This window comes from Globicephala melas, chromosome 2 (genome assembly GCF_963455315.2).
Source record: "Globicephala melas chromosome 2, mGloMel1.2, whole genome shotgun sequence".
NCBI classification, from domain to species: domain Eukaryota; kingdom Metazoa; phylum Chordata; class Mammalia; order Artiodactyla; family Delphinidae; genus Globicephala; species Globicephala melas.
The window spans coordinates 78,111,998-78,138,329 of record NC_083315.2 but is presented as its reverse complement, the minus strand read 5'-3'; the positions used below and the strand labels follow the sequence as shown (position 1 = coordinate 78,138,329).

The 26,332-nt window shown below is 38.4% G+C and overlaps 1 protein-coding gene across 1 annotated transcript; it reads right to left on the bottom strand.

Moving 5' to 3' along the window:
- Window positions 1-1,320: 1,320 nt before the first annotated feature.
- RSL24D1 (ribosomal L24 domain containing 1) lies at window positions 1,321-26,332 on the bottom strand. The gene is made up of 6 exons (XM_030878737.3): window positions 26,178-26,332; window positions 9,537-9,650; window positions 7,764-7,836; window positions 4,973-5,036; window positions 3,181-3,266; window positions 1,321-2,196 (listed from the first exon to the last, which is right to left on the bottom strand). Exons 1-6 carry the CDS (start codon window positions 26,256-26,258, stop codon window positions 2,123-2,125), a joined length of 492 nt encoding a protein of 163 aa, XP_030734597.1. The 5' UTR covers window positions 26,259-26,332; the 3' UTR covers window positions 1,321-2,122.

Genomic DNA, 26,332 nt, shown 5'->3' with positions numbered 1-26,332 from the left:
GAGTGTTGCAGCTAACACCTGGACTTGTGAAGATGGGATCTGCGAGGCTCTAGATCAATCCCTTCCATATAAACGCAGGGCAATGCTGGAAACAGACTGGTAAGAACGCAAATCCCTGCCTCTTCCATCTTCTGTTCCGTGTGATTAAGGGGCAAGATTTTATACCTGAGATTTGGCCATTTATAAAATTAGAAAAATGCTGTCTTCTTCATGAGATAATAGGCTAGTCCTTCTCAAACTTTCTTCTACAGGGTAAACATCTTCCTAGGGTTTCCATTTTTAAGAAATGAGATTTTTTTTTCATGTGAGAATTTTTTTTCTGCAATCTTACAAGGTTTTTTAAGAGGTACATGTTAAAAAAAATTCTATGACTTCCAGCCCTATGCTGTTCTTAAGCAATGAGAGAATATATTCTGTGTAGTGAGTGTTTGGACAATTTACGCTTTTGTGTTTATGCTAACTGCCCAGCAGAGGTCTCAACCAGACAAGCTAAAACAATAGTAGCCTAAAACCATTGAACCTCGCCACTCTCAGGCAAACTTTAAAGGGACAACTCATCCTCAGTGGTCCAACCAAGCTTAAAAAGCTGTGGGTGGATAAAATCATGGCATTTGCACCCAAATACTTATCTGGCGTCTCACGATAATATGAAATCCTGACAGCTAAGAGAACTGCCTGAATGTTAAACCTGAGACACAGTGTCAGCTCTTTGTTTCAGCTCAATTTCCCCAATTAATGATCTCAAAGCAATAGCTAAGCTGCTCCCTAACTAGCACCGTAGGAAATTTGTTTCTTAAAACTCAGTAAAACTTACTAAGAAACTAAGTTTTACTTTAGTTTTACTATGTAATTTTAAACAAGTTTATATTAAAACAAACATGAATATAGAATGCAATGAAAACTTCAAGTAATTTTACAAATGTCTTTACATACATATTTCCCCTAAATGTTGCATCAATAATGTTGTTTACAAATGAGCTTTATTTTATCAATAAGAACAAAGCTGGATTCAGGTCTTCTAACACGTGGTCCAGTGATCAGTCCACTTTTTTACTATCTAATACTAAAATAAAAATTTAGCCATAACTATATAATTATATAATCTTAAAACTTGGAATTTATTCTAAATTTTGTCCTTAAAAAAAAAAAATCTGAGTTACCTAATACTCTAAACATACTTACTCATAAGTAATGTAAAAATAAGAAAACATGAAGTATAAAGTATACATTTCTCTCTAAATGTATCTCCTACTTCTTAGTATGTGTGGGCAAACTTCATACCTTTTGTTTAGTACTTTTAAATAATAAATACGTAGGCACTTACTTCAGAAACAATTTTATGTGCAAATAATCTATAATGTGTTACCCATACGTCCAATTTTCCACAAACAAGGAGTTTTTAAAAAGAAAACCACACAAAAAATTTTAATAGGTACTGGACGCCTAGAAAAATAAAGCTTATTCTACTAGGAATCTCAACTTAGAAGTGAGTATTCTCCAAAGTAGAAATTATATAGTGCCATTTCAGGAACAGACTATTCAACTCACCCCCAACATCCACAAATGCCTATCAATCACAATAGTTAAAACCAGATCAAAACGGTCCAACAGAATTAGGCTTCAATATATTAGACCATTATGTTCTTCTAAGAAGCTAATAAACCAAAACCAGAAGTACTAAAATCAAAAGAAATTACTAGAGGCTAATTATCATACAGATTGTTAGTTCCTTGCTGTATCCCTTCTAGGAAAGGAATATTTTACTGCAATGAAAATTTTATTTTATATATAACTCGTCACGAATTTGTCATTAATTGTTACATAAATGCTGCCTAGTGCCATTAACCAAATGGCATGACCATTTTATGTCCACAATTCACTTCTGTATTTACAAACAATTTTCATGACTTATAAAAGTGATCTCTCAGTGAAGGCTTACCGTTGAGATGCAATCAAGCATCCACATCTGCTGTTCTGTAGAGACCAATGTAGGAAAGAAGTACTTTAATCCCCTTTCATATGAGTGACCTTATATGAAAAAAACCCAATAATTTAGAAGTTCTGTGTCTCCAAAGGAGATTTCCAGATGCACTTATAGAAATGGTTACAGGCAGTAAGAGTTCTAAGAAACATCTTCCATGTCCACATCCTGTTGTAATTTCTGCACCATTCTGTCTTCCAGCTGCTTTTCTTTGCCTTAAAAAAAAAAAAAAAGGGGGGGGGGAAAGAAAGAAATTAAACTCTTGACAAAGAGCTGGGATGTGAACCCTGGCCACCTTGAACCAGGGTCTCTGCTCTTAACACTGTACTACCTACCTCAAAGAGGGTTACCTAAAAACTTAGGTAACAATGGTTCATTCCTACTGTTTTTTGGTTGTCTGTCAGTCCATATCATCTATATGTGAAACAATGCTCCAGGATTTTGTCTTTTTTTTTAAATTTGGTACAAAAACAACCTAGCTAGGACTTTAGCATAAATCTACCCAATATGTGGTTATAGGATTTGACTTTACTAAGGTTTAGGCATAGCTATATCTCACCAAAATTTCTCTCCTTTTAACAGATTGCACTTGGCACCAGCTGAGTAAAAAGAGTGGTTTCCTAGCATCTCACAAAAGAAATTATGCACACAAGCAACTGCTCAAGTGAGTGCCTAACTGTAAGTTACATAAGCACAAGGAGGGTTTTTAATACAAAACTGTAGTTCTCAAACTGAAGTATCAGACTCACCTGGAGAGCTAGTAAAGAACTAGCTAGCTAGTAAAGAACTCAAGGGGCTTAGACCTCTATGTTTACATACTAAGTCCCCCAAGTAACTCCCACACCAAATGAAGTTTGAGAGCTACTAATATAAAACATTATCCTTTAATCAAAACAGGTATGAGGCAAAATCATCTATTCAATTATTACTCAAATCGTTTTGATTAACTTGGATTTTGTGGAAGCTAGGATTTTATGAAGGGAGAAAAGAAACACCATACGCAATAAATTGACTGGAACTGGGAAACACACTGACTAAATTATTTTTATAAACAGTCATATCATAAATGAGGGAGAACATTTACATGAAAAGATTCAACCTTAAAAAGTTGGTTGGTACCCAATTACATAGACCACAACAATCCAGATTTTTCATTTCTCTACTTAAGGCAGAGAACTCCTGCACAATGCAATACTTACCTGCAAGAGGGGCCCGGATAAGATGGATGTTTTGCTTCACTTCTTTAATGTCCTGAACTTTCTGTAGTTCTTTATTTTTCTTCAACCTAGGACAAAGGCCAAAACTTCAGTTACTAAAATCTCTTTAAAAGACATTAATTCCTAATTTGTAAAAATTGTATTAAGTTAGCCACACAAATGAGCAATGGGACCACAATTCATTTCTTGTTCCTAATTAGCTTAAACATGATTCCTGCACTCCCAATTTGTTCATTCACTGTATTCTTAGCACCTAGTCAGGAATAAAACAGGGGTTGAAAAGATATTTGATCAGTGAATGAAGGGATGTGATTGAAACAAAGAATTAACAAGTCTCAGAGATTACACAGAGTAAGAATCTCTAATTATTGAAGTGTCTGTGTTCTCTATTTGAGGAGATAGATTTGTAGTCTCTGTTAGTAATTACAAGAGCACAAAACACAAGACATTCAACAAAAAAAGCTAACAGACTAGTTCTCAAGCATTTGGGTCCTTTTTTGTAATGCTTTAAAAAAAAATTTTTTTTTAAGCCAGAAAGCTGTTGACGCATGCTTTTCTATGACTTTTATGGTGACTAGATCAAAAGCGATGCCCCTTCTAAAGAAATGGCCAATTCCAAGCTGGGGCAGGGAAAATCTTATTAGCCATAAAGCAAAAAGCAAGAAAGGACTCAAAGAATGGTGAGGAACTGTCAAAATGACACACAGCCTGCCTGAAGGAATTCTCACTGGCCAACTTGGGGCACTTAGAACATCAAAATAATGACAAAGAATTATAACTCATTGAATACAATAAGAATTAATGAATACACACAGATATGATGTGAATAAATGAATAAATTTTGGAACTGGGGAAAAAGGAAAATGCTCTTTCTTAGATAAGAAGGTCAACTAATAAACGGAGAAGAAATGATGAAATCAGAAAAACCACCATTTGGCAACAATCACAGTAGTAACAGATTCAGGCAGAACTCTAATGGATGCGAAAACCAGTAGGTATCAGTTTGAGGAGTAACAGGCTCTTTGCCGAGTCTCAATGTGACTCCCTCAAGATATGTACTGATAAAAGGGGGAAAAAACAGTAACTTTCCAGTGGAGAAAACTGGCAGACACTACTTTAACCAAGCTATGAAAGTTAACATCACCAGTAAGGGACAACAGGTGCCTCTGCTAGGGTGCTTAAGGGGGACACACTTCTATGATGTTCTGGCCAAAGGGACCTGAATTTAATCATGAAGAAAACATCAAACAAAAACCAGGGAACATTCTATGAAATGACTGACCTGTACTCTTCAAACAGGCCAATGTCATCTAAGACAAAGGTGAGAAACTGTTTGGATTAAAGGAGCTTGAGGAGATATGACCACTAAATGTAATGTATGATCCAGGATTTTCTGCTATGAAGGACATTATTGGAACAACAGGTAAATCTAGTAAGGTCTATAGTATTTTAGCAGTGTTAATTTTCTGATTTAACTATACTGTGGTTATGTTCTTATGCTGTACACCTGAAACTAATGTTGTGTGTCAATTATACCTCAATTTTAAAATCCCAGAGAAAAAGAACATACTATTTTTAGGATATATATATATAGAGAGAGAGAGAGAGAAGCATACTTAGGAGGAAAAGGTATCATGTCTTCAACTTACTACGCACAGAGTTAAAGTAAATTTGGCAAAATGCTAACAGAATATACAAGACTTCTTTATACTATCTTGCCAGTTTTTGAAAGTTTGAAGTTACATGAAAATAAAGATATTTTAAATATTCATACCTGTTCATTATAAATGTAGCCTGGCGTTTCTGTTTGATCTCTTCAACTCTCTTCATTGCATCAACTACAAAAAAAATGCATAAATGTTAACAAATTTATGTACATTCATTCAAGCAGGATGATTATAACCAACAGGAGCTTTAACAATCACTACTTTACTGTGGCTTAGAAGTGGATTAAACTCAACAAAAAACTCACCTCAAAAACAATTCCTACTAAAATAGCTGACAAAGGTATGCACCCTTGGCTGATATCACTGTTGACTCTTTCCCACGTATCATTTCTCTAACTTTTATTTTGCAAAAGCCTTTACTACTAAATTTTTCTTGTACTTGAAACCAGTCCAATGCTTTTCAAATTTTATTCTACAGAGAACTTGGATTAATGGCAATTAATCCCATCCTTAGCTTGTCATCTCCATAAATAGACTCTACCTTGTCATAAAAGCCACTTTTTCTTCCAGTGCCTAGGATATGATCTGCACATGATGAATACTGGTAGAATGAACCAATCAATCTGCCACGTTCTTAACCACTAAAATCCAACTGTTTCAGAAAATGTGTAGAGGAGCCTTGGCTATAAGGGAGTTGAGTCCAACTACTCTAGAATCTATATCAGCACTGTCCAATGTAAGATAAATCACATATGTAATTTTAAATTTTCTAGTAGCCACTTTTTTTAAAAAAGTAAAAAGGAACAGTTTGAAATTAAATTTAAGATAGATTTTGTTTAACCCAACATAGCCAAAATACTGTCAGTCATTTCAACATGTAATTAATATAAAAAATTATTGAGATATTTTATGCTTGTTTTCATACTAAGTATTCAAAATCCAGCACGTATTTTATATTTACAGAACATCTCAATTCAGGCTAGTCACATTTTAATTGCTCAGTAGCCCCTGGGGCTAGTGGCTACCATACTAAATAGCACAATTCCCAATCCAGATTCTTAAAGTGTAGTCTGTGGATCTGAGTGGGGCAAATGAATGAGACTCTGTGATAATACCTAAACCAATTACTGTCTAACAGAAACAATAAAATACTCAGTAAAATGCACTGAGAGATCAGGGACTGTGTATGCCCTGTTCATCTTTGTATGCTAGAGTCAGTGGTTATTGGTAAAGGAGACAACATCTTAGAGAACACACAGTATTTCTCAGGAACAACATAAACATCATGATACCAGCACAGAGGATCTTAGTAACTGAAGATCCACAGATGACTAAAATATGTACCTCAGTTTCCATATCAAGCTGAATACCCATCAAATAAAAGTAGTTATAGGTAAAAATGGTCTGGAGCTGCTATCTTCAAGTAGTAACAAAAAAGAAAACAAAGGCCAAAGTGAAATAAAACTCAGTGGGGTCCAGAAACGCTTTAGGATCTTCCAATAATGTCCCTGCCAAGAGTACCTTTAGGAATCAATTTAATAATCCTATGAAAATTAGCTATGTATGGTGTAGATATTAACCAGACTTATTTTGGTGATCATTTCACCATATATACAAATATCAAATCATTGTGCTGTGCACCTGAAACTAATATGTCAATTATAATCTCAATTTAAAAAATCCTATTAATCTCTTCAATTTAAAAAATCCTATTAATCTCTTCAAAAATCCTTGCGTTTGAATCAGTGTTATTTCCTTACCAAATAAACCCAATAAAACCAACTGCTAATCAGAAATTAACTCCTCCGCTAATTACAAAACAGAAGGGAAAGACCTTATTTTTTAAAAAGATAAACCAAACAAGCACACCAAGGGGCAGAATACTGAGGCAATTCCCCATTGGGACTCTGATTTTTCCACACAGTTCAGGAAGATAAACAAGGCTTTAGAGGGTGTCAAATGCTACTACAAAGGCCCATAACTTTCCAACTCTTCCTCTGACGTCTTGTGACTAACTGGTGAAAAGGTGTTGAAAAGTATGCCCTGCCAATAATCCATTAGAGACCAATAAAGTTGGTAGAATTCTAAGTCTTAGAGACTTCTAGGTAACAAACTACATCACCTCCACACCCAAGACTAGAAATGGCTAAAGGCTGCATAAGCAGGCATGGGGGAAGGAGAAAAGGCAGGGCCGAGGGCCTCAAACACACATAGAGACATAGTGGAATCTACAAGCTAGCTTAAGGAACTACGTTTTACTACATGAGAATTTTTTAAATTAAACCCTCTGCTTACTTAAATAAGTAAACAAAACAGAGAGGTAGGTAGGTAGGTAGGTAGATAAGAATTAAACATTACTTTTAGTTTCAGTAGCCTATAGCTTCATTTTTACCTAAGTCGAGCACTTAGAAGTTCTCTTAGAAAATTTGTAATTATCACCTTACATGCTGTACTTTTTAACTTTACAGAATCACTATTATTAGGTATACAGAAAACAATACTTATATCCCTAAACCAAATTATCTAAACTTGTAAAGTGTGTTAGGTTTTTTGTATATTTTAACTATGCCACACTCACCCCCCAAAAGTATTCTACATCTCTATTTTTTCCCCCAGATATTTGAATGTTTTTATATTTCTGTGTAGGCACTTCAAATAATATCAAATTTAATAATTATGTCATTTTTATAATGGATACATCAGCCAATTCTGAAAAAGATTTGGGATAGCTTATTAAAAAAACCCACAAATACAACAGAGCCATTAAAATAAGGATAAAAGTATAAAAGCTAACTGATGAAAAGAAATCTAATATTTAAACAACCAACTGATATTAAAGGTATGGTAATATCCCAAACCAGTGTCTCCTGAAAATCCCCGGTAGTCCTTGTGACTTACTGGTTTTATTCCACAGCTCTCGCTGGTATCTGACAGGTTCATTTCTACGTTTTTCAAATTCAAATGAATTATCCTGTAAGAAGAGGAGAAATACGGTTTTAAGAGAGGTAGAAAGGAAGCACTTCTTAAAACTTTTTCTCCTTTTCACAAAAGTTCGAAGTGTTTCAAGCTATGGGCACATATTAAGATTTCCCCCGGGGTGATCCCAGAAGATACAAGTTTTCAACCTTTTTCTCTTTTAAATACCACGATGTACAAGACAGCCCTATTGAAAATGTCTGTCTATGTATGAGTGATTCTCAAAGGGAGGGGAGGGGAGAGGATCACCACCATCCCTCATAGGGGCCTATAACAATCATGGGGATTATAAACGAACTAAAAAAGCTTCCCTTACTTCCTATTCCTAGATGAGACTCACAGCCAGAAAACTTTATATTAGTTTGAACCATATGAAATTTCCTTTTCCCATAGATCAAAAAGTCAAACACTGAGAACTGCATATGGTTCAACAAAAATACCTAGCATGTTTATATATTTCAATACCTATAAACCTTTGTGTTACAGCACAGAGTTGAAACCACATCTTCAAATAATGTGGTACGACTCTGCATGATGTAAGCTTCAGCCTGAAATTCTTTAGTCCCCTCCAAATGTAGTTGATATTTTGACAATTAACGATCCTATTTATCTCAAAACATGCAAAATAATTTTGGAAAAACTACAGATATTTCTTAGTTTTCAAAGCTATCAGACTCTGGCATATGGAACAGCATTAACTCTGCACGTGGCTATTTCATTTATATACACATGCCTCTGTTCAGATCACAGTAACCTCAGCCATGATAAGGTAAGTCGTCACCAGCAAATGACTATGACCCGGCATCCTTTCTTCACTCATACAGTTGCCACCTGTATTTGAGATGCAACATATCTATTCGTCCACAGTGAAAATTACTTTTGTGACAATTATGATTTGGCCTTATGTGTTGTCAAAAAATATTCTTTATGTTCACTGAAGAACCTCAGGTGTCGAGAAAGACAGCAAAGGGCTTCACAGCAACTACTTAGATACTGTCTTTAAGGAGTGGCGAGGTGGGAAAGAGTCATGGGTTTGGGGGAAGAGGAAGTCCGGCGGAAGGGGACAGTTGAAAGCTCTCCCTCCCTCAAAGGTAGCCTGTGCAGCAGCTTCCCCTCCTCCCTTTTTAAGGATCGAGTGCAGATAAGCTTCACCAGGTCCTTACACCAACTCAATTAACAGCAATATGATGGTGGGGGCTTGCCCCATGGAACTCCCTCACCCCTGATTCCTCACTATTCCTCCTTACACTGCCATTATGAACTAAGCTCTCTGCTCTCAGACACACAGTCCTGCTAAAGAAATCAAGAAACTGATAAATGAGTCTACTACAAACCTCAGCTGAGTCCTCACTGCTAGTCAAAAACCCTTTAATCTCTTAACCTCCTTTCAAAATCCTTAAGTAGCAATTTCCAACTTCAATCCATTTAAATAATTCTCCCCTTGTTGCAAGAGCTAAAAATACTTTTTCGAGAATAAGAAAAATCACTTTTACAAACTAGATTAGGAATTTTTTCCTTTTCAGAATTCTACAGATTTATGGTTCTGAGGATCATGTGAGAATTACCAGATGCAAATAAGTCACTCATTAACCATTCTATAGGAAGCCTTGTTAGAGTTAATGAAATCACATCTCCCACCCAGAAGTTAAAATTTTGAAAACTGTAAAAACTATACTGATAGCTAACCGTACTCACCACTGTGAGCTCTTTACCAGCTGCTTTCCGGAATGCTTTGGTCCACCTGACCTTGCGAGGATTGCGCTTCTTTTTAAAGTTTTTATGACACTTGGATTTACAGAATCTGAACACCTACAAGAAAAGTGTTAAATAGTGAAAAGTCAATATTAAAAAATTTTATACCATAGGACGTTATCCTACCAAACAAAATATACTATAAAGTCTGAGAAGTAACAATCGTTCTCACAACTGCTTCTACTTACTCAAAACACCATTTAGAAATGTGTGAGACATATCACATAAAATGGAAATTGAACTATTTTTTGACTAAAACAGCATCACAACTAAAGATTGAGGGCCCCAAAAATATGGTTAAAAACGACCATTGGGGCTTCCCTGGTGGCGCAATGGTTGAGAGTCCGCCTGCCGATGCATGGGACACGGGTTCATGCCCCAGTCCGGGAAGATCCCACATGCCGCGGAGCTGCTGGGCCCGTGAGCCGTGGCCACTGAGCCTGCGCGTCGGGAGCCTGTGCTCCGCAGCGGGAGAGGCCACAACAGTGAGAGGACCGCAAAACAAAAACAAAAACAAACAACAAAAAAAATGAAAAGGCAACCTACTGAATGGGATAAAATATTTGCAAATTATATATCTGATAAAGGGTTAATATCCAAAATATGTAAAGAACTCATACTATTCAATAGCAAACAAACAAACAATACAATTAAAAAATGGGCAGAAGACCTGAATAGACACTTTCCTAAAAAAGACAGATGGCCAACAGGTACATAAAAAGATGCTCAACATCACTAATCAGAGAAATGAAAATCAAAACCACAGTTAGAATGGCTATTTTCAAAAAAACAAGAAGTAACAAGTGTTGGAGAGGATGTGGAGAAAAGGGAACACTTGTAATTGTTGGTGGGATTGTAAAGTGCTGCAGTCACTATGGAAAACATTATGGAAATGCTTCAGAAAAAGAACAGGACTACTATATGATCCAGCTATTCCACTTCTGGGTATTTACCCAAAGAACACAGGAATACTAATTTGAAAAGATATATGCATGTCTATGTTCATTGCAGCATTACTTACAATAGCCAAGATATGGAAACAACCTAAGTGTGCATCTAGAGATAAATGGACAAAGAAAATGTGTATATATACAATAAAATACTATTCATGCCACTGTAAATATGACATATATATATAATGGAACATTATTCAACCATAAAAAAGAAGGAAATCTTGGGAATTCCCTGGTGGTCCAGTGGTTAGGACTGGGTGCTTCCATGGCAGGGGGCCCGGGTTCGATCCCTGGTTGGGGAACTAAGATCCCACAAGCCACGTGGCACAGCCAAAGAAAAAAGGAAGCAAATCTTGCTGTTTACAACAACATGGATGTATCTTGAGGGCATTATGCTAGGTAAAATAAGCAGACAGAGGAAGACAAATACCGTATGTATGATATCACTTACATGTGGGATCTAAAAAAACAAAAACACAAAGCTCACAGATACAGAGAATAAATTGGTGGTTGTTAGAGACTGAGGGAAGCGGGAGAGGTGGGCAAAATGGGTGAAGGGAGTCAGAAGATACAAACTTCCAGTTATAAAAAAAATAAGTCATGGGGATGTAATATACAGCATGATGACTACAGTTAATAGACTGTATTGCATATTTGAAAGTTGCTAAGAGAGTAGATTTTAACAGTTCTCATCACAGTAAAATAAATTCTGTAACAAGGTAATGGTGACAAATGTTAACTAGACTTACTGTGGTGACCTTTGCACAATACATATAAATATCAAATCATTATGTTGTACATATGGAACTAATGTACGTCAATTATAACTTAATAAAAATAAGATGGTAAATTTTATGTTATGTAAATCTCACCTCAATAAAAACAAATTTAGAGTTTGTTGCCAGTGCCCTACAAGAAATGCTAAAGGGAGTCCTTCAGGCCGAAATGAAAGGACAATGGGCAGTAACTTGAATCCACAAGAAGAAATAAAGAACACCAGTAAAGGTAACTAAATAGGTGAGTATAAAGGTCAGTATTAATGAATTTCTAGTTAGTGACTCCTCTTTTTTCATAAGATTTAATTTAAAAGACAATTGTATAAAACAATAATTATAAATCTACATCACTGGAAATTAAGATTAATTGTAGTCACCAGAGTAACCATTAAGAAAGTTACTAAAACTAAAAATATACAAAGAAACAAGAAGGGAATCGCAACAGTACACTACAGAAAAAGCAGTCATAAAGTAAGACAGTGATAAGAATTGAGGAACAAAAAAGACATGACATAGAAAACAAATATCAAAAATGGCAGAAGTCCTTCCTTACTGGTAATTACTTTAAACGTAAATAAATCAACTTCTCCAATGAAAAGGCAGAAATTGGCAGGATGAATTTTAAAAATGATCCATCCTGGGACTTCCCTGGTGGTGCAGTGGTTAAGAATCCGCCTGCCAATGCAGGGGACACAGGTTCAAGCCCTGGTCCGGGAAGATCCCACATGCCACGGAGCAACTAAGCCTGTGAACCACAATTACTGAGCCTGCGCTCTAGAGCCCACAAGCCACAGCTACTGAAGCCCATAAGCCTACAGTCCGTGCTCTGCAACAAGAGAAGCCACCGCAATGAGAAGCCCACTTACTGCAACAAAGAGTAGCCCCTGCTCCCTGCAACCAGAGAAAGCCCGCATGCACCAACAAAGACCCAACGCAGCCAAAAATAAATATTTTTTTTAAAAAAAGATCCATCTATATGCTGTCTACAGGACAGCATAACAGTAGTTATACTGTTTATATAGTATAACTATATTAGTAGTTATACTAATATCAGGCAAAATAAGTCTTAAGAAAAATTGTTACAAAAGACAAAAAAGGACACCATAAAATGATAAAAGGGTCAATCCAACATGAAGATATAACTTAAAACATATATGGCTGGACTTCAGGAAGATGGCGGAAGAGTAAGACGCGGAGATCACCTTCCTCCCCACAGATACACCAGAAATACATCTACACGTGGAAAAACTCCTACAGAACACCTACTGAGGGCTGGCAGAAGACCTCAGACCTCCCAAAAGGCAAGAAACTCCCCACGTACCTGGGTAGGGCAAAAGAAAAAAAAAAAGAAAAAACAGACAAAAGAATAGGGACGGCACCTGCACCAGTGGGAGGGAGCTGTGAACGAGGAAAAGTTTCCACACACTAGGAAGCCCCTTCGCGGGCGGAGACTGCGGGAGGCGGAGGGGGGAGCTTGGGAGCCGCGGAGGAGTGCACAGCAACGGGTGCGGAGGGCAAAGCGGGGAGATTCCCCTCACAGAGGATCGGTGCCGACCGGCACTCACCAGCCCGAGAGGCTTGTCTGCTCACCCGCCAGGGCGGGCGGGGCTGCGAGCTGAGGCTCTGAGGCTCCCAGAGCCTTTTTTTGTGAATGTGTATGTGTATGCTTCTGTGTGAGATCTTGTCTGTATAGTCTTGCTTTCACCATTTGTCCTAGGGTTCTATCCGTCCATGGTTTTTAAAAAATTTTTTTTCTTAATAATTTTAATTTTAATAACGTTATTATACTTTACCTTCGTTCTTTCCTTCTTTCCTTCCTTCCTTCCCTCCTTTAGACAACGAATCATCCCAAATTGAGGAGGTGGTCTCTGAGAGCAAGATTATGATTTTTCCCCCTTTACCTCTTTTAGTGAGGGTGTATGTGTATGCTTCTGTGTTAGATTTTGTCTGTATAGCTTTGCTTCCAACATTTGTCCTAAGGTTCTATCTGTCCCTTTTTTTTTCTAAATAAGAATTTTTTAATTCAATAACTTTATTATACTTTATTTTTACTGTATCTTCTTTCTGTCTTTTTTCCTTCTTTCCCTCCTTCCTTCCTCCCTCCCTCCCTCCTTTCTTTCCTTCTTGCCTTCTTTCCTTCTTTGCCTTTTTCTTTCTTTCTTTCTTTCTCTTCCTTCCTTCCTTCCTTCCTTCCCTCCTTTCCTTCTTTCTTTCCTCATACTTCTACTAATTCCCTCTACTTTTTCTCCCTTTTATTCTGAGCCGTGTGGATGAAAGGCTCTTGGTGCTCCAGCCAGGAGTCAGGGCTCTGCCTCTGACGTGGGAGAGCCAACTTCAGGACACTGGTCAACAAGAGACCTCCCAGCTCCACATAATATCAAATGGCGAAAATCTCCCAGAGACCTCCATCTTAACACCAACACCCAGCTTCACTCAACGACCAGCAAGCCACAGTGCTGGACAACCTATGCCAAACAACTAGCAAAACAGGAACACAACCCCACCCATTAGCAGAGAGGCTGCCTAAAATCATAATAAGGCGACAGACACCCCAAAACACACCACCAGACGTGAACCTGCCCACTAGAGAGACAAGATCCAGCCTCATCCACCACAACACAGGCACTAGTCCCCTCCACCAGGAAGCCTACACAAACCACTGAACCAACCTTAGCCACTGGAGACAGACATCAAAAACAGTGGGAACTACGAACCTGCAGTCTGCAAAAAGGAGACCCCAAACACAGTAAGATAAGCAAAATGAGAAGACAGAAAAACACACAGCAGATAAAGGAGCAAGATAAAAATGCACCAGACCTAACAAATGAAGAGGAAATAGCCAGTCTACCTGAAAAAGAATTCAGAATAATGATAGTAAGGATGATCCGAAATCTTGGAAATAGAATGGACAAAATGCAAGAAACAGTTAACAAGGACCTAGAAGAAATAAAGATGAAACAAGCAACGATGAACAACACAATAAATGAAATTAAAAGTACTCTAGATGGGATCAATAGCAGAATAACTGAGGCAGAAGAACGGATAAGTGACCTGGAAGACAAAACAGTGGAAATAACTACTGCAGAGCAGAATAAAGAAAAAAGAATGAAAAGAACTGAGGACAGTCTCAGAGACGTCTGGGACAACGTTAAATGCACCAACATTCGAATTATAGGGGTTCCAGAAGAAGAAGAGAAAAAGAAAGGGACTGAGAAAATATTTGAAGACATTAGAGTTGAAAACTTCCCTAATATGGGAAAGGAAATAGTTAATCAAGTCCAGGAAGCACAGAGAGTCCCATACAGGATAAATACAAGGAGAAATACGCCAAGACACATATTAATCAAACTGTCAAAAATTAAATACAAAGAAAGTATATTAAAAGCAGCAAGGGAAAAACAACAAATAACACATAAGGGAATCCCCATAAGGTTAACAGCTGATCTCTCAGCAGAAACCCTACAAGCCAGAAGGGAGTGGCAGGACATACTGAAAGTGATGAAGGAGAAAAACCTGCAGCCAAGACTACTCTACCCAGCAAGGATCTCATTCAGATTTGATGGAGAAATTAAAACCTTTACAGACAAGCAAAAGCTGAGAGAGTTCAGCACCACCAAACCAGCTTTACAACAAATGCTAAAGGATCTTCTCTAGGCAAGAAACACAAGAGAAGGAAAAGACTTATAATAACGAACCCAAAACAATTTAGAAAATGGAAATAGGAACATACACATCGATAATTACCTTAAATGTAAATGGACTAAATGCTCCCACCAAAAGACACAGATTGGCTGAATGGATACAAAAACAAGACCCTTATATATGCTGTCTACAAGAGACCCACTTCAGACCTAGAGACACATACAGACTGAAAGTAAGGGGATGGAAAAAGATATTCCATGCAAATGGAAACCAAAAGAAAGCTGGAGTAGTAATTCTCATATCAGACAAAATAGACTTTAAAATAAGGACTATTAAAAGAGACAAAGAAGGACACTACATAATGATCAAGGGATCGATCCAAGAAGAAGATATAACAATTGTAAGTATTTATGCACCCAACATAGGAGCACCTCAATACATAAGGCAAATACTAACAGCCATAAAAGGGGAAATCGACAGTAACACATTCACAGTAGGGGATTTAAACACCCCATTTTCACCCATGGACAGATCATCCAAAATGAAAATAAATAAGGAAACGCAAGCTTTAAATGATACATTAAACAAGATGGACTTAATTGATATTTATAGGACACTCCATCCAAAAACAACAGAATACACATTTTTCTCAAGTGCTCATGGAACATTCTCCAGGATAGATCATATCTTGGGTCACAAATCAAGCCTTGGTAAATTTAAGAAAATTGAAATTGTATCAAGTATCTTTTCTGACCACAACGCCATGAGACTAGATATCAATTACAGGAAAAGATCTGTAAAAAATACAAACACATGGAGGCTAAACAATACACTACTTAATAATGAAGTGATCACTGAAGAAATCAAAGAGGAAATTAAAAAATACCTAGAAACAAATGACAATGGAGACACAACGACCCGAAACCTATGGGATGCAGCAAAAGCAGTTCTAAGGGGGAAGTTTATAGCAATACAAGCCCACCTTAAGAAGCAGGAAACATCTCGAATAAACAACCTAACCTTGCACCTCAAGCAATTAGAGAAAGAAGAACAAAAAAACCCCAAAGCTAGCAGAAGGAAAGAAATCATAAAAATCAGATCAGAAATAAATGAAAAAGAAATGAAGGAAACAATAGCAAAGATCAATAAAACTAAAAGCTGGTTCTTTGAGAAGATAAACAAAATAGATAAACCACTAGCCAGACTCATCAAGAAAAAAAGGGAGAAGACTCAAATCAATAGAATTAGAAATGAAAAAGGAGAGGTAACAACTGACACTGCAGAAATAAAAAATATCATGAGATTACTACAAGCAACTCTATGCCAATAAAATGGACAACCTGGAAGAAATGGACAAATTCTTGGAAATGCACAACCTGCCAAGACTGAATCAGGAAGAAATAGAAAATATGAACAGACCAATCACAAGCACTGAAATTGAAACTGTGATTAAAAATCTTCCAACAAACAAAAGCCCAGGACCAGATGGCTTCACAGGCGAATTCTATCAAACATTTAGAGAAGAGCTAACACCTATCCTTCTCAAACTCTTCCAAAATATAGCAGAGGGAGGAACACTCCCAAATTCCTTCTACAAGGCCACCATCACCTTGATACCAAAACCAGAAAAGGATGTCACAAAGAAAGAAAACTACAGGCCAATATCACTGATGAACATAGATGCAAAAATCCTCAACAAAATACTAGCAAACAGAATCCAACAAAACATTAAAAGGATCATACACCATGATCAAGTGCGGTTTATTCCAGGAATGCAAGGATTCTTCAATATACGCAAATCTATCAATGTGATAAACCATGTTAACAAATTGAAGGAGAAAAACCATATGATCATCTCAATAGACGCAGAGAAAGCTTTTGACAAAATTCAACACCCATTTAAGATAAAAACCCTGCAGAAAGTAGGCATAGAGGGAACTTTCCTCAACATAATAAAGGCCATATATGACAAGCCCCCAGCAAACATCATCCTCAATGGAGAAAAACTGAAAGCATTTCCACTAAGATCAGGAACAAGGCAAGGCTGCCCACTCTCATCACTCTTATTCAACATAGTTTTGGAAGTTTTAGCCACAGCGATCAGAGAAGAAAAAGAAATAAAAGGAATCCAAATCGGAAAAGTAGTAGTAAGCTGTCACTGTTTGCAGATGACATGATCCTATACATAGAGAATCCTAAAGATGCTACCAGAAAACTACTAGAGCTAATCAATGAATTTGGTAAAGTAGCAGGATACAAAATTAATGCACAGAAATCTCTGGCATTCCTATATACTAATGATGAAAAATCTGAAAGTGAAATCAAGAAAACACTCCCATTTACCATTGCAACAAAAAGAATAAAATATCTACGAATAAACCTACCTAAGGAGACAAAAGACCTGTATGCAGAAAATTATAAGACACTGATGAAAGAAATTAAAGATGATACAAGTAGATGGAGAGATATACCATGTTCTTGGATTGGAAGAATCAACATTGTGAAAATGACTCTACTACCCAAAGCAATCTATAGATTCAATGCAATCCCTATCAAACTACCACTGGCATTTTTCACAGAACTAGAACAAAAAATTTCGCAATTTGTATGGAAACACAAAAGACCCCGAATAGCCAAAGCAATCTTGAGAACGAAAAAAGGAGCTGGAGGAATCAGGCTCCCTGACTTCAGACTATACTACAAAGCTACAGTAATCAAGACAGTATGGTACTGGCACAAAAACAGAAAGATAGATCAATGGAACAGGATAGAAAGCCCAGAGATAAACCCACGCACATATGGACACCTTATCTTTGATAAAGGTGGCAGGAATGTACAGTGGAGAAAGGACAGCGTCTTCAATAAGTGGTGCTGGGAAAACTGGACAGGTACATGTAAAAGTATGAGATTAGATCACTCCCTAAGACCATACACAAAAATAAGCTCAAAATGGATTAAAGACCTAAATGTAAGGCCAGAAACTATCAAACTCTTAGAGGAAAACATAGGCAGAACACTCTATGACATAAATCACAGCAAGATCCTTTCTGACCCACCTCCTAGAGTAATAGAAATAAAAACAAAAATAAACAAATGGGACCTAATGAAACTTCAAAGCTTTTGCACAGCAAAGGAAACCATAACAAGACCAAAAGACAGCCTCAGAATGGGAGAAAATATTTGCAAATGAAGCAACCGACAAAGGATTAATCTCCAAAATTTACAAGCAGCTCATGCAGCTCAATAACAAAAACCAAACAACCCAATCCAAAAATGGGCAGAAGACCTAAATAGACATTTCTCCAAAGAAGATATACAGACTGCCAACAAACACATGAAAGAATGCTCAACATCATTAATCATTAGAGAAATGCAAATCAAAACTACAATGAGATATCATCTCACACCAGTCAGAATGGCCATCATCAAAAAATCTACAAACAATAAATGCTGGAGAGGGTGTGGAGAAAAGGGAACACTCTTGCACTGCTGGTGGGGATGTGAATTGGTACAGCCACTATGGAGAACAGTATGGAGGTTCCTTAAAAAACTACAAATAGAACTACCATATGACCCAGCAATCCCACTACTGGGCATATACCCTGAGAAAACCAAAATTCAAAAAGAGTCATGTACCAAAGTGTTCACTGCAGCTCTATTTACAATAGCCCGGAGATGGAAACAACCTAAGTGCCCATCATCGGATGAATGGATAAAGAAGATGTGGCACATATATACAATGGAATATTACTCAGCCATAAAAAGAAAAGAAATTGACCTATTTGTAATGAGGTGGATAGACCTAGAGTCTGTTATACAGAGTAAAGTAAGTCAGAAAGAAAAAGACAAATACCGTATGCTAACACATATATATGGAATTTAAGAAAAAAAAATGTCATGAAGATCCTAGGGGTAAGGCAGGAATAAAGACGCAGACCTACTAAAGAACGACTTGAGGTTATGGGGAGGGGGAAGGGTGAGCTGTGATAGGGCGAGAGAGAGTCATGGACATATACACACTAACAAACGTAGTAAGGTAGATAGCTAGTGGGAAGCATCCACATGGCACAGTGATATTGGCTCAGTGCTTTGTGACAGCCTGGAGCGGTGGGATAGGGAGGGTGGGAGGGAGGGAGACGCAAGAGGGAAAACATATGGGAACATATGTATATGTATAACTGATTCACTTTGTTATAAAGCAGAAACTAACACACCATTGTAAAGCAATTATACCCCAATAAAGATGTTTAAAAAATATATATATATATGCACCTGCATGTAAATCAATGAAGTTACAACACACCCTCACACCGTACACAAAAATAAACTCAAAATGGCTTAAAGACTTAAACATAAGACATGACACCATAAAACTCCTAGAAGAGAACACAGGCAAAAATTTCTGACATAAATCGTACCAATGTTTTATTAGGTCAGTCTACCAAGGCAATAGAAATAAAAGCAAAAATAAACAAATGGGACCTAATCAAACTTACAAGCGTTTGCACAGCAAAGGAAACCATAAGCAAAATGAAAAGACAACATACAGACTGGGAGAAAATATTTGCAATTGATGTGACCAACAAGGGCTTAATTTCCAAAATATACCAATAGCTCATACAACTCCATAACAAAAAAACAAACAACCCCATCAAAAAATGGGCAGAAGATCTAAACAGACATTTCTCCAAAGATGACATACAGATGGCCAACAGGAACATGAAAAGATGCTCAACATGGCTAATTATTAGAGAAATGCAAATCAAAACTACAGTGAGGTACCACGTCACACCAGTCAGAACGGCCATCATTAAAGAAGGCTACAGATGGGCTTCCCTGGTGGCGCAGTGGTTGAGAGTCCGCCTGCCGATGAAGGGGACACGGGTTCGTGCCCCAGTACGGGAAGATCCCACATGCCGCGGAGCGGCTAGGCCCGTGAGCCATGGCCGCTGAGCCTGCGCGTCCGGAGCCTGTGCTCCGCAACGGGAGAGGCCACAACAGTGAGACGCCTGTGTACCGCAAAAAAAAAAAAAAAAGTCTACAGATAACAAATGCTGGAGAGGGTGTGGAGAAAGGAAACCTTCCTACACTGTTGGTGTGAAAGTAAATTGGTGCAGCCACTATGGAGAACAGTATGGAGGTTCCTCAAAAAACTAAAAGCAGAGTTGCCATATGATCCAGCAATGCTACTCCTGGGCAAATATCCAGACAAAACTATAATTCAAAAAGATAGATGCACTCCTATGTTCATAGCAGCACTGTTCACAATAGCCAAGACATGGAAACAACCTAAATGTCCATAGATAGAAGAATGGATAAAGAAGATGTGAGAGACATATATATATGATATATATATATAAATATCATATATATGTATACACACACACATATATACACAATGGAATATAAAAAAAGAATGAAATAATGCCATTTGCAGCTACATGGATGGACCTAGAGATAATCCTACTAAGTGAAGTCAGAAAGAAAAGGACAAATACCATAGGATATCACTTATGTGTGGAATCTAAAATATGACACAAATGAACTTATCTATGAAACAGAAAAAGACTCACATGCATAGAGAACAGACCTGTGGTTGCGAATGGGGAGTGGGGGTGGGAGAGGGTTGGATTGAGAGTTTGGGACTAGCAGATGCAAACTATTGTATACACTGAGTTGGCCACAAAGCTCATTCGGTTTTAAGTAAAAATAAAACACACATTTTTCATTTTCAGCAAGAACTTTATTAAATGTATTCATTAACCAAACGAACTTTTTGGCCAACCCAACAGAATGAATAAACAACAAGGTCCTATTGCATAGCACAGGGAACTATATTCAATATCCTGTAATAAATCATAATGGAAAAGAATATGAAAAAAATATGTAATATATATGTATAATATATAACTGAATCACTGTGCTGTACACCAGAAACTACCACAACATTGTAAATCAACTACACTTCAATTATATATATATATATATATATATATATATATATACATATGCACCAAAAGAAAAAAAACACCAACAGAATTGAAGGAAGAAATAGTTCAACAGTAACAATTGGAAACTTCAAATACCCCACTTTCAATAACGGTCAGAACAAAAAGATCAATAAGGAAACAGAGGACTTGAACAATGCTATAGAACAACCAGACATAATAGACATCAGTAGAACTCTCCACTCAACAGTAGAATATACATTCTTCCCAACTGCACATGCAACATTCTCCAAGACAGACCATCATTTGAGAACACAAAACAAGTCTCAATAAATCTGAAAAGATTAAAATAATACAAAGTATGTTCTCTGACCACAACAGAATGAAACTGAAATCAATCACAGAAAAAAATCTGGAAAATTCACAAATATGTGGAAATTAAACAATGCACTCAAACAATCAAGGGTGCAAAGAAGAAATCACAAGGGAAATTAGAAAATATTTTGACATGAATGAAAATGATAACAAAGCCTACCAATACTTAAGGGATGCAGGGAAAGCAGTGCTAAAAAGGAAATTTGTAGGGCTTCCCTGGTGGCACAGTGGTTGAGAGTCCACCTGCCGATGCAGGGGACACGGGTTCGTGCCCCAGTCCGGGAAGATCCCACATGCCGCGGAGCAGCTGGGCCAGTGAGCCATGGCCGCTGAGCCTGCGCGTCCGGAGCCTGTGCTCCGCAATGGGAGAGGCCACAACAGTGAGAGGCCCGCGTACCGCAAAAAAAACCCCAAAAAAACCCGACCATTTTTATAGAATAATAGTAAAACCTTACAAATGATCTTGAATGAAGGGAACAGTTTTAGGGAAAGTCATTTATTTAAATCCCTTTGCAATTCAGAATAATTCTCAAAATTCACTTTCTAAATACCTCAATGGGGGGAGGGGGTTAAAAGTTTCAAACAACCATTCTGAAACTTCCTTTGGTTCTTTCCACCGTTGCACAAAATAATTTCAAAAAAGCAACTAAAACTGACTATAGATTTGTCTTCTAAAGTATTTATTCAGAGATCTACTAGGAAGATTCTTCACTACTTTAATTCTTCACTTTCATCCCAAAAGATGTGATCCTTTAATAGTGTTTACAATTTAATGATCATTCAACATGCTCCTGAAATGGCTTATTGGGACTCATTTTATAAGTCTAAAATGCATCATTTTGTTACTTTGTCTTAGAACACATTGAAATTTGTGTGTATTACTAGAGGAAATCTGAAGAGAAAAAGTAATTGAGTTTGTAGATCTTGGCAAAGAAAATTAAGTTGAATTATCATACCTAGAAAATGTGACCCATTAAAAAAAAAAGGTCAAAATAAGATATCACCATTTCAAGCTAACATACACTCACACACACACACACACACACACACACACACACACACACACACGCATATATCACAAACCAAAATACTTTTCATTTTATATACACTTTGTTCTATGGAGACCTTCAAATAGGTCACTAAACACACTAGGACATAGTTTTCTTAGAAATGGTCAATACCAGATCAATCTGATCTAAGCCCTGACCTCATGGAGAGCCCTCTCCTGGGAGACTCGAGTAAAAGCATGTCTACATTCTTGAATTAATTTCAAACCAACTAGAAAATAGGAGAATACTGTAGTCTTCTGGAATAACTCACTATAAAATCATTATTGGTAAAATTTCTTTGAGTATTTTCAGCCAAAGTACTATTACCTTTTTAAAGTAAAAGGCTTCAATGTTTAACACCTACTAGATAACTCCTAAACAAATCCCCACTTCTGAGATATACCTAATGAGAGACCTGAACTTGTCCCAGGTCTCCTCGGTTCCAAAGAGAGCCAATGGGAAGTTACAGGCAAGTCTACTTGAACTCCATATCTAACAGACGTCACCTGAAAAGCACAATGAATTATCTGAAGAGACTGGAGTCACTGAGATGGGATGGGGATTCAATCCCCAAATAAGGAGCAGCTACTATGTGCTGGACGTTGTACTAGATACAAGAATAATTAAAACATGACGCCCTACGTTGAGAAGCTTAGTCTAGCAACGTGGTAAAATCTCATTTTGCAAACAAGAGAGATAAAGAACCGACTAGGATATAAACAATGGGATATAACTATACACAATAATCAAGTATAAAGTAATATGCAAGTACACATTAAGGAAGTGGTTAAATCTATGGTGGGGTAGGTGGTAAACGATTATGTGTGAGATAAAGCTTCATAAGACTCAAATTTCCCTTTTAACCTAGTCCTCTGGCATCATCCTCAGTCTTCAACATGCACACAAATGATCCATCTGAGCCTCAAAGTTCTTCCAACACCTTCAAGTTCTTATGCCACATCTTCAAGTTCTTATGCCACTAATTCAACAAACATTTATTAAGCACACCTTAAGAGTATGTATATTTTTCCTGTTTGCAAACTATGAAAATATGGAACAGTAATACACTAATTCTACTCTTAAGAAACTACCTGAGAAGCATAAGAGGGGAGGTTTCTATGAAAGATGGTCCCAAAAGCTAAAAGCATAAATGCAGAAAGACTAGTTAGGAGGCTACAAAAGCGACAAGTGCCTAATCTGGACCCAGGGCAGGTGGGCAGAAAGAAAGCTAAGACACCACTCTCCCTTGCAAAGGCAGAATGGATAGAACCTATAGCTAGATATAAACGGTGAAAGATTCAAAGATGACTCTCAGTTTCTAGCAGAACTGTCTAGGTGGATGACAGTATTAATTCAGAGAGCAAAAAGATTTGAGGTAATAAGGAACACTCTCAGTAGGCTCACTGTTAGGTACAAACAGGATTTCCCTGTCAAGCGGAAAATTCACACCTGAAACTAAGGAGATAAAGATTTCGGAATCATCAACAAAGAAAAAATGAGGCACCTGTTCTTCATTAGTGCTTCAGGGCCTCTACTTCTTATTTCCCCAATCAACTCTGTTCTGGATACACTGGTCTTCCCTACAGCAAGCTAGCTCCCAGCTAATTCAACACTATCCTTGCTAGCAATATAGACTTCCTCATCAACTTGAACTTCCACTGTGTCTGCCAGATCAACATACAACTCTAGATAGCTCCCATCATCCTTTCTAATTCCCATACCCAGCTGACAAACACTGATGGACAAAAATCATAGTCATGATGACCAAATCATCCACAAAGCCGTAATGCCCACTGTGAATTACACCCCAACCTGACAATCATTTCATTCATTGCTATAAATTCTTTGTCATGTTCCTGAGAGCAGGAATTAAAAATCTTTTGGGCTTCCCTGGTGGCGCAGTGATTGAGAGTCCGCCTGCCGATGCAGGGGACACGGGCTTGTGCCCCGGTCCGGGAAGATCCCACATGCCACGGAGCGGCTAGGCCCGTGAGCCATGGCCGCTAAGCCTGCGCGTCCGGAGCCTGTTCTCCACAACGGGAAAGGCCACAACTGTGAGAGGCCTGCGTACCGGAAAAAAAATAATAATAATAATGCGTGGAAGACCTAAATAGACACTTCACCAAGGAAGACATACATACAGATGACCAAGATGCACATGAAAAGATGCTCAACATCACTAATTACTAGAGAAATGCAAATCAAAACTACAATGAGGTATTACCTCACACTGGTCAGCATGGCCATTAGCAAAATATCTAGAAACAATAAATGCTGGAAAGGGTGTGGTGAAAAGGGAACCCTCCTGCACTGTTGGTGGGAATGTAAATTGATACAACCACTAGGGAGAACACTATTGAGGTTCCTTAAAATACTAAAAATAGAACTACCATATGACCCAGCAATCCCACTACTGGGCATATACCCTGAGAAAACCATAATTCAAAAAGAGACATGAGGGCTTCCCTGGTGGCGCAGTGGTTGAGAGTCCGCCTGCCGATGCAGGGGACACGGGTTCGTGCCCCGGTCCGGGAAGATCCCACGTGCCACGGAGCGGCTGGGCCCGTGAGCCATGGCCGCTGAGCCTGCGCGTCCGGAGCCTGCGCGTCCGGAGCCTGTGCTCCGCAACGGGAGAGGCCACAACAGTGAGAGGCCCGCGTACCGGGGAAAAAAAAAAAAAAAAAATCTTTTACATGCTCTTTCAAGTTTTCAAACATCGCTTTGGTCCCACACTTTTGGCAAGACCCCTTACTCCTAATTTAGTGAGGTCAATATTTTTCATGTAGAATACAGACATAAGGTGATGAAACAAGAACTGTAGTTCTTTAGCATGTCAAAATCACCTCAATGAATATAGATTTCTAGCTCCTCTTCCTCTCTCCCCAGAGATTCCAATTCAATAGATCCGGTGGAAACCAGGAATCAGTATTTTCTACAAGTGTCCAGTGATTCAGAAGCAAATACAAGAGAGGTCTAATTCTGAGAAACAATGTGTTAAACAGAGGAATGAGATCCATTCCGGTATGAAAGGCAAATTCATGTATCACTCATAAAGTCTTTCACAGAGGCCTTATACAGACGGTCCCCAACTTATGATCTTTCGACTTCATGATGATGAAAAAGTGATACACATTCAGTGAAAACCGTACTTCATTATAGCCCTACCCCAAGCCTCTATTACCATCTGCAATCCGTCACTTCCCTAAACAGAGAAGTAGCTGCTCCCCTCTGTGCCTTTGCTCAAACTGTTCGTTTTCCTTCCACCTAGATTGCCTTCTCCTCACGTTCTTAAGCAAAATGCAAGATCCAGGATAAACGTCACTTCCTTTCTGTGCCTTTCTACAGACGACCCTCTCCAAAACACCTCCAACAGCTTCATAATACATAACTCTATTATTAAGCCATATGCAACATTTCTATCAACCTCTACAGACTATGGCCGACCCCAAGTCTTATTCATCTGTACAGACGCGGACCTCAGCAATGATGCTTAACCCGGCATGCGTTCAACAAAGTTTACCGAACTGAAGAACGTGGCCCATGTGCAAAAGTGGGCAAACAGACTCCCAGCTTCCCCGTCGGCGCTGGCTGGAATCGCTCCTCAACCTCATGACAGCCAGCCTCGCCCAACGGCGGTCTAGTGACCAGCTCCGGTCGCGACGCCGGCAGGAGAACCTTCCCCAAGAGGGAGGTCGAGGTCGGAGCCGCTAGCAAAACCAGCCCCACGAGCCGAAATCCTAGACCAAACCCCACGCAGGGGCCGAGGAACCCCGCGCCGAGCGGGCGCGGCTTCAGCCCGGCGGGAGCGCAGCGGAGCGCGCGCTACTCCCGGCCGTCTCACCTTGCAATCGTTGCGAACGAACATCATGCCGTGGCCTGGGTAAATCGGACCCGAACAGAAATAACACTTCTCAATCCTCATGTTGAACGCTCGTGCGGACGCCGCTCGTGCGGACGCCCCGGCCAGACGCCGCGCTTAAGAGGAAGTGACGTGAC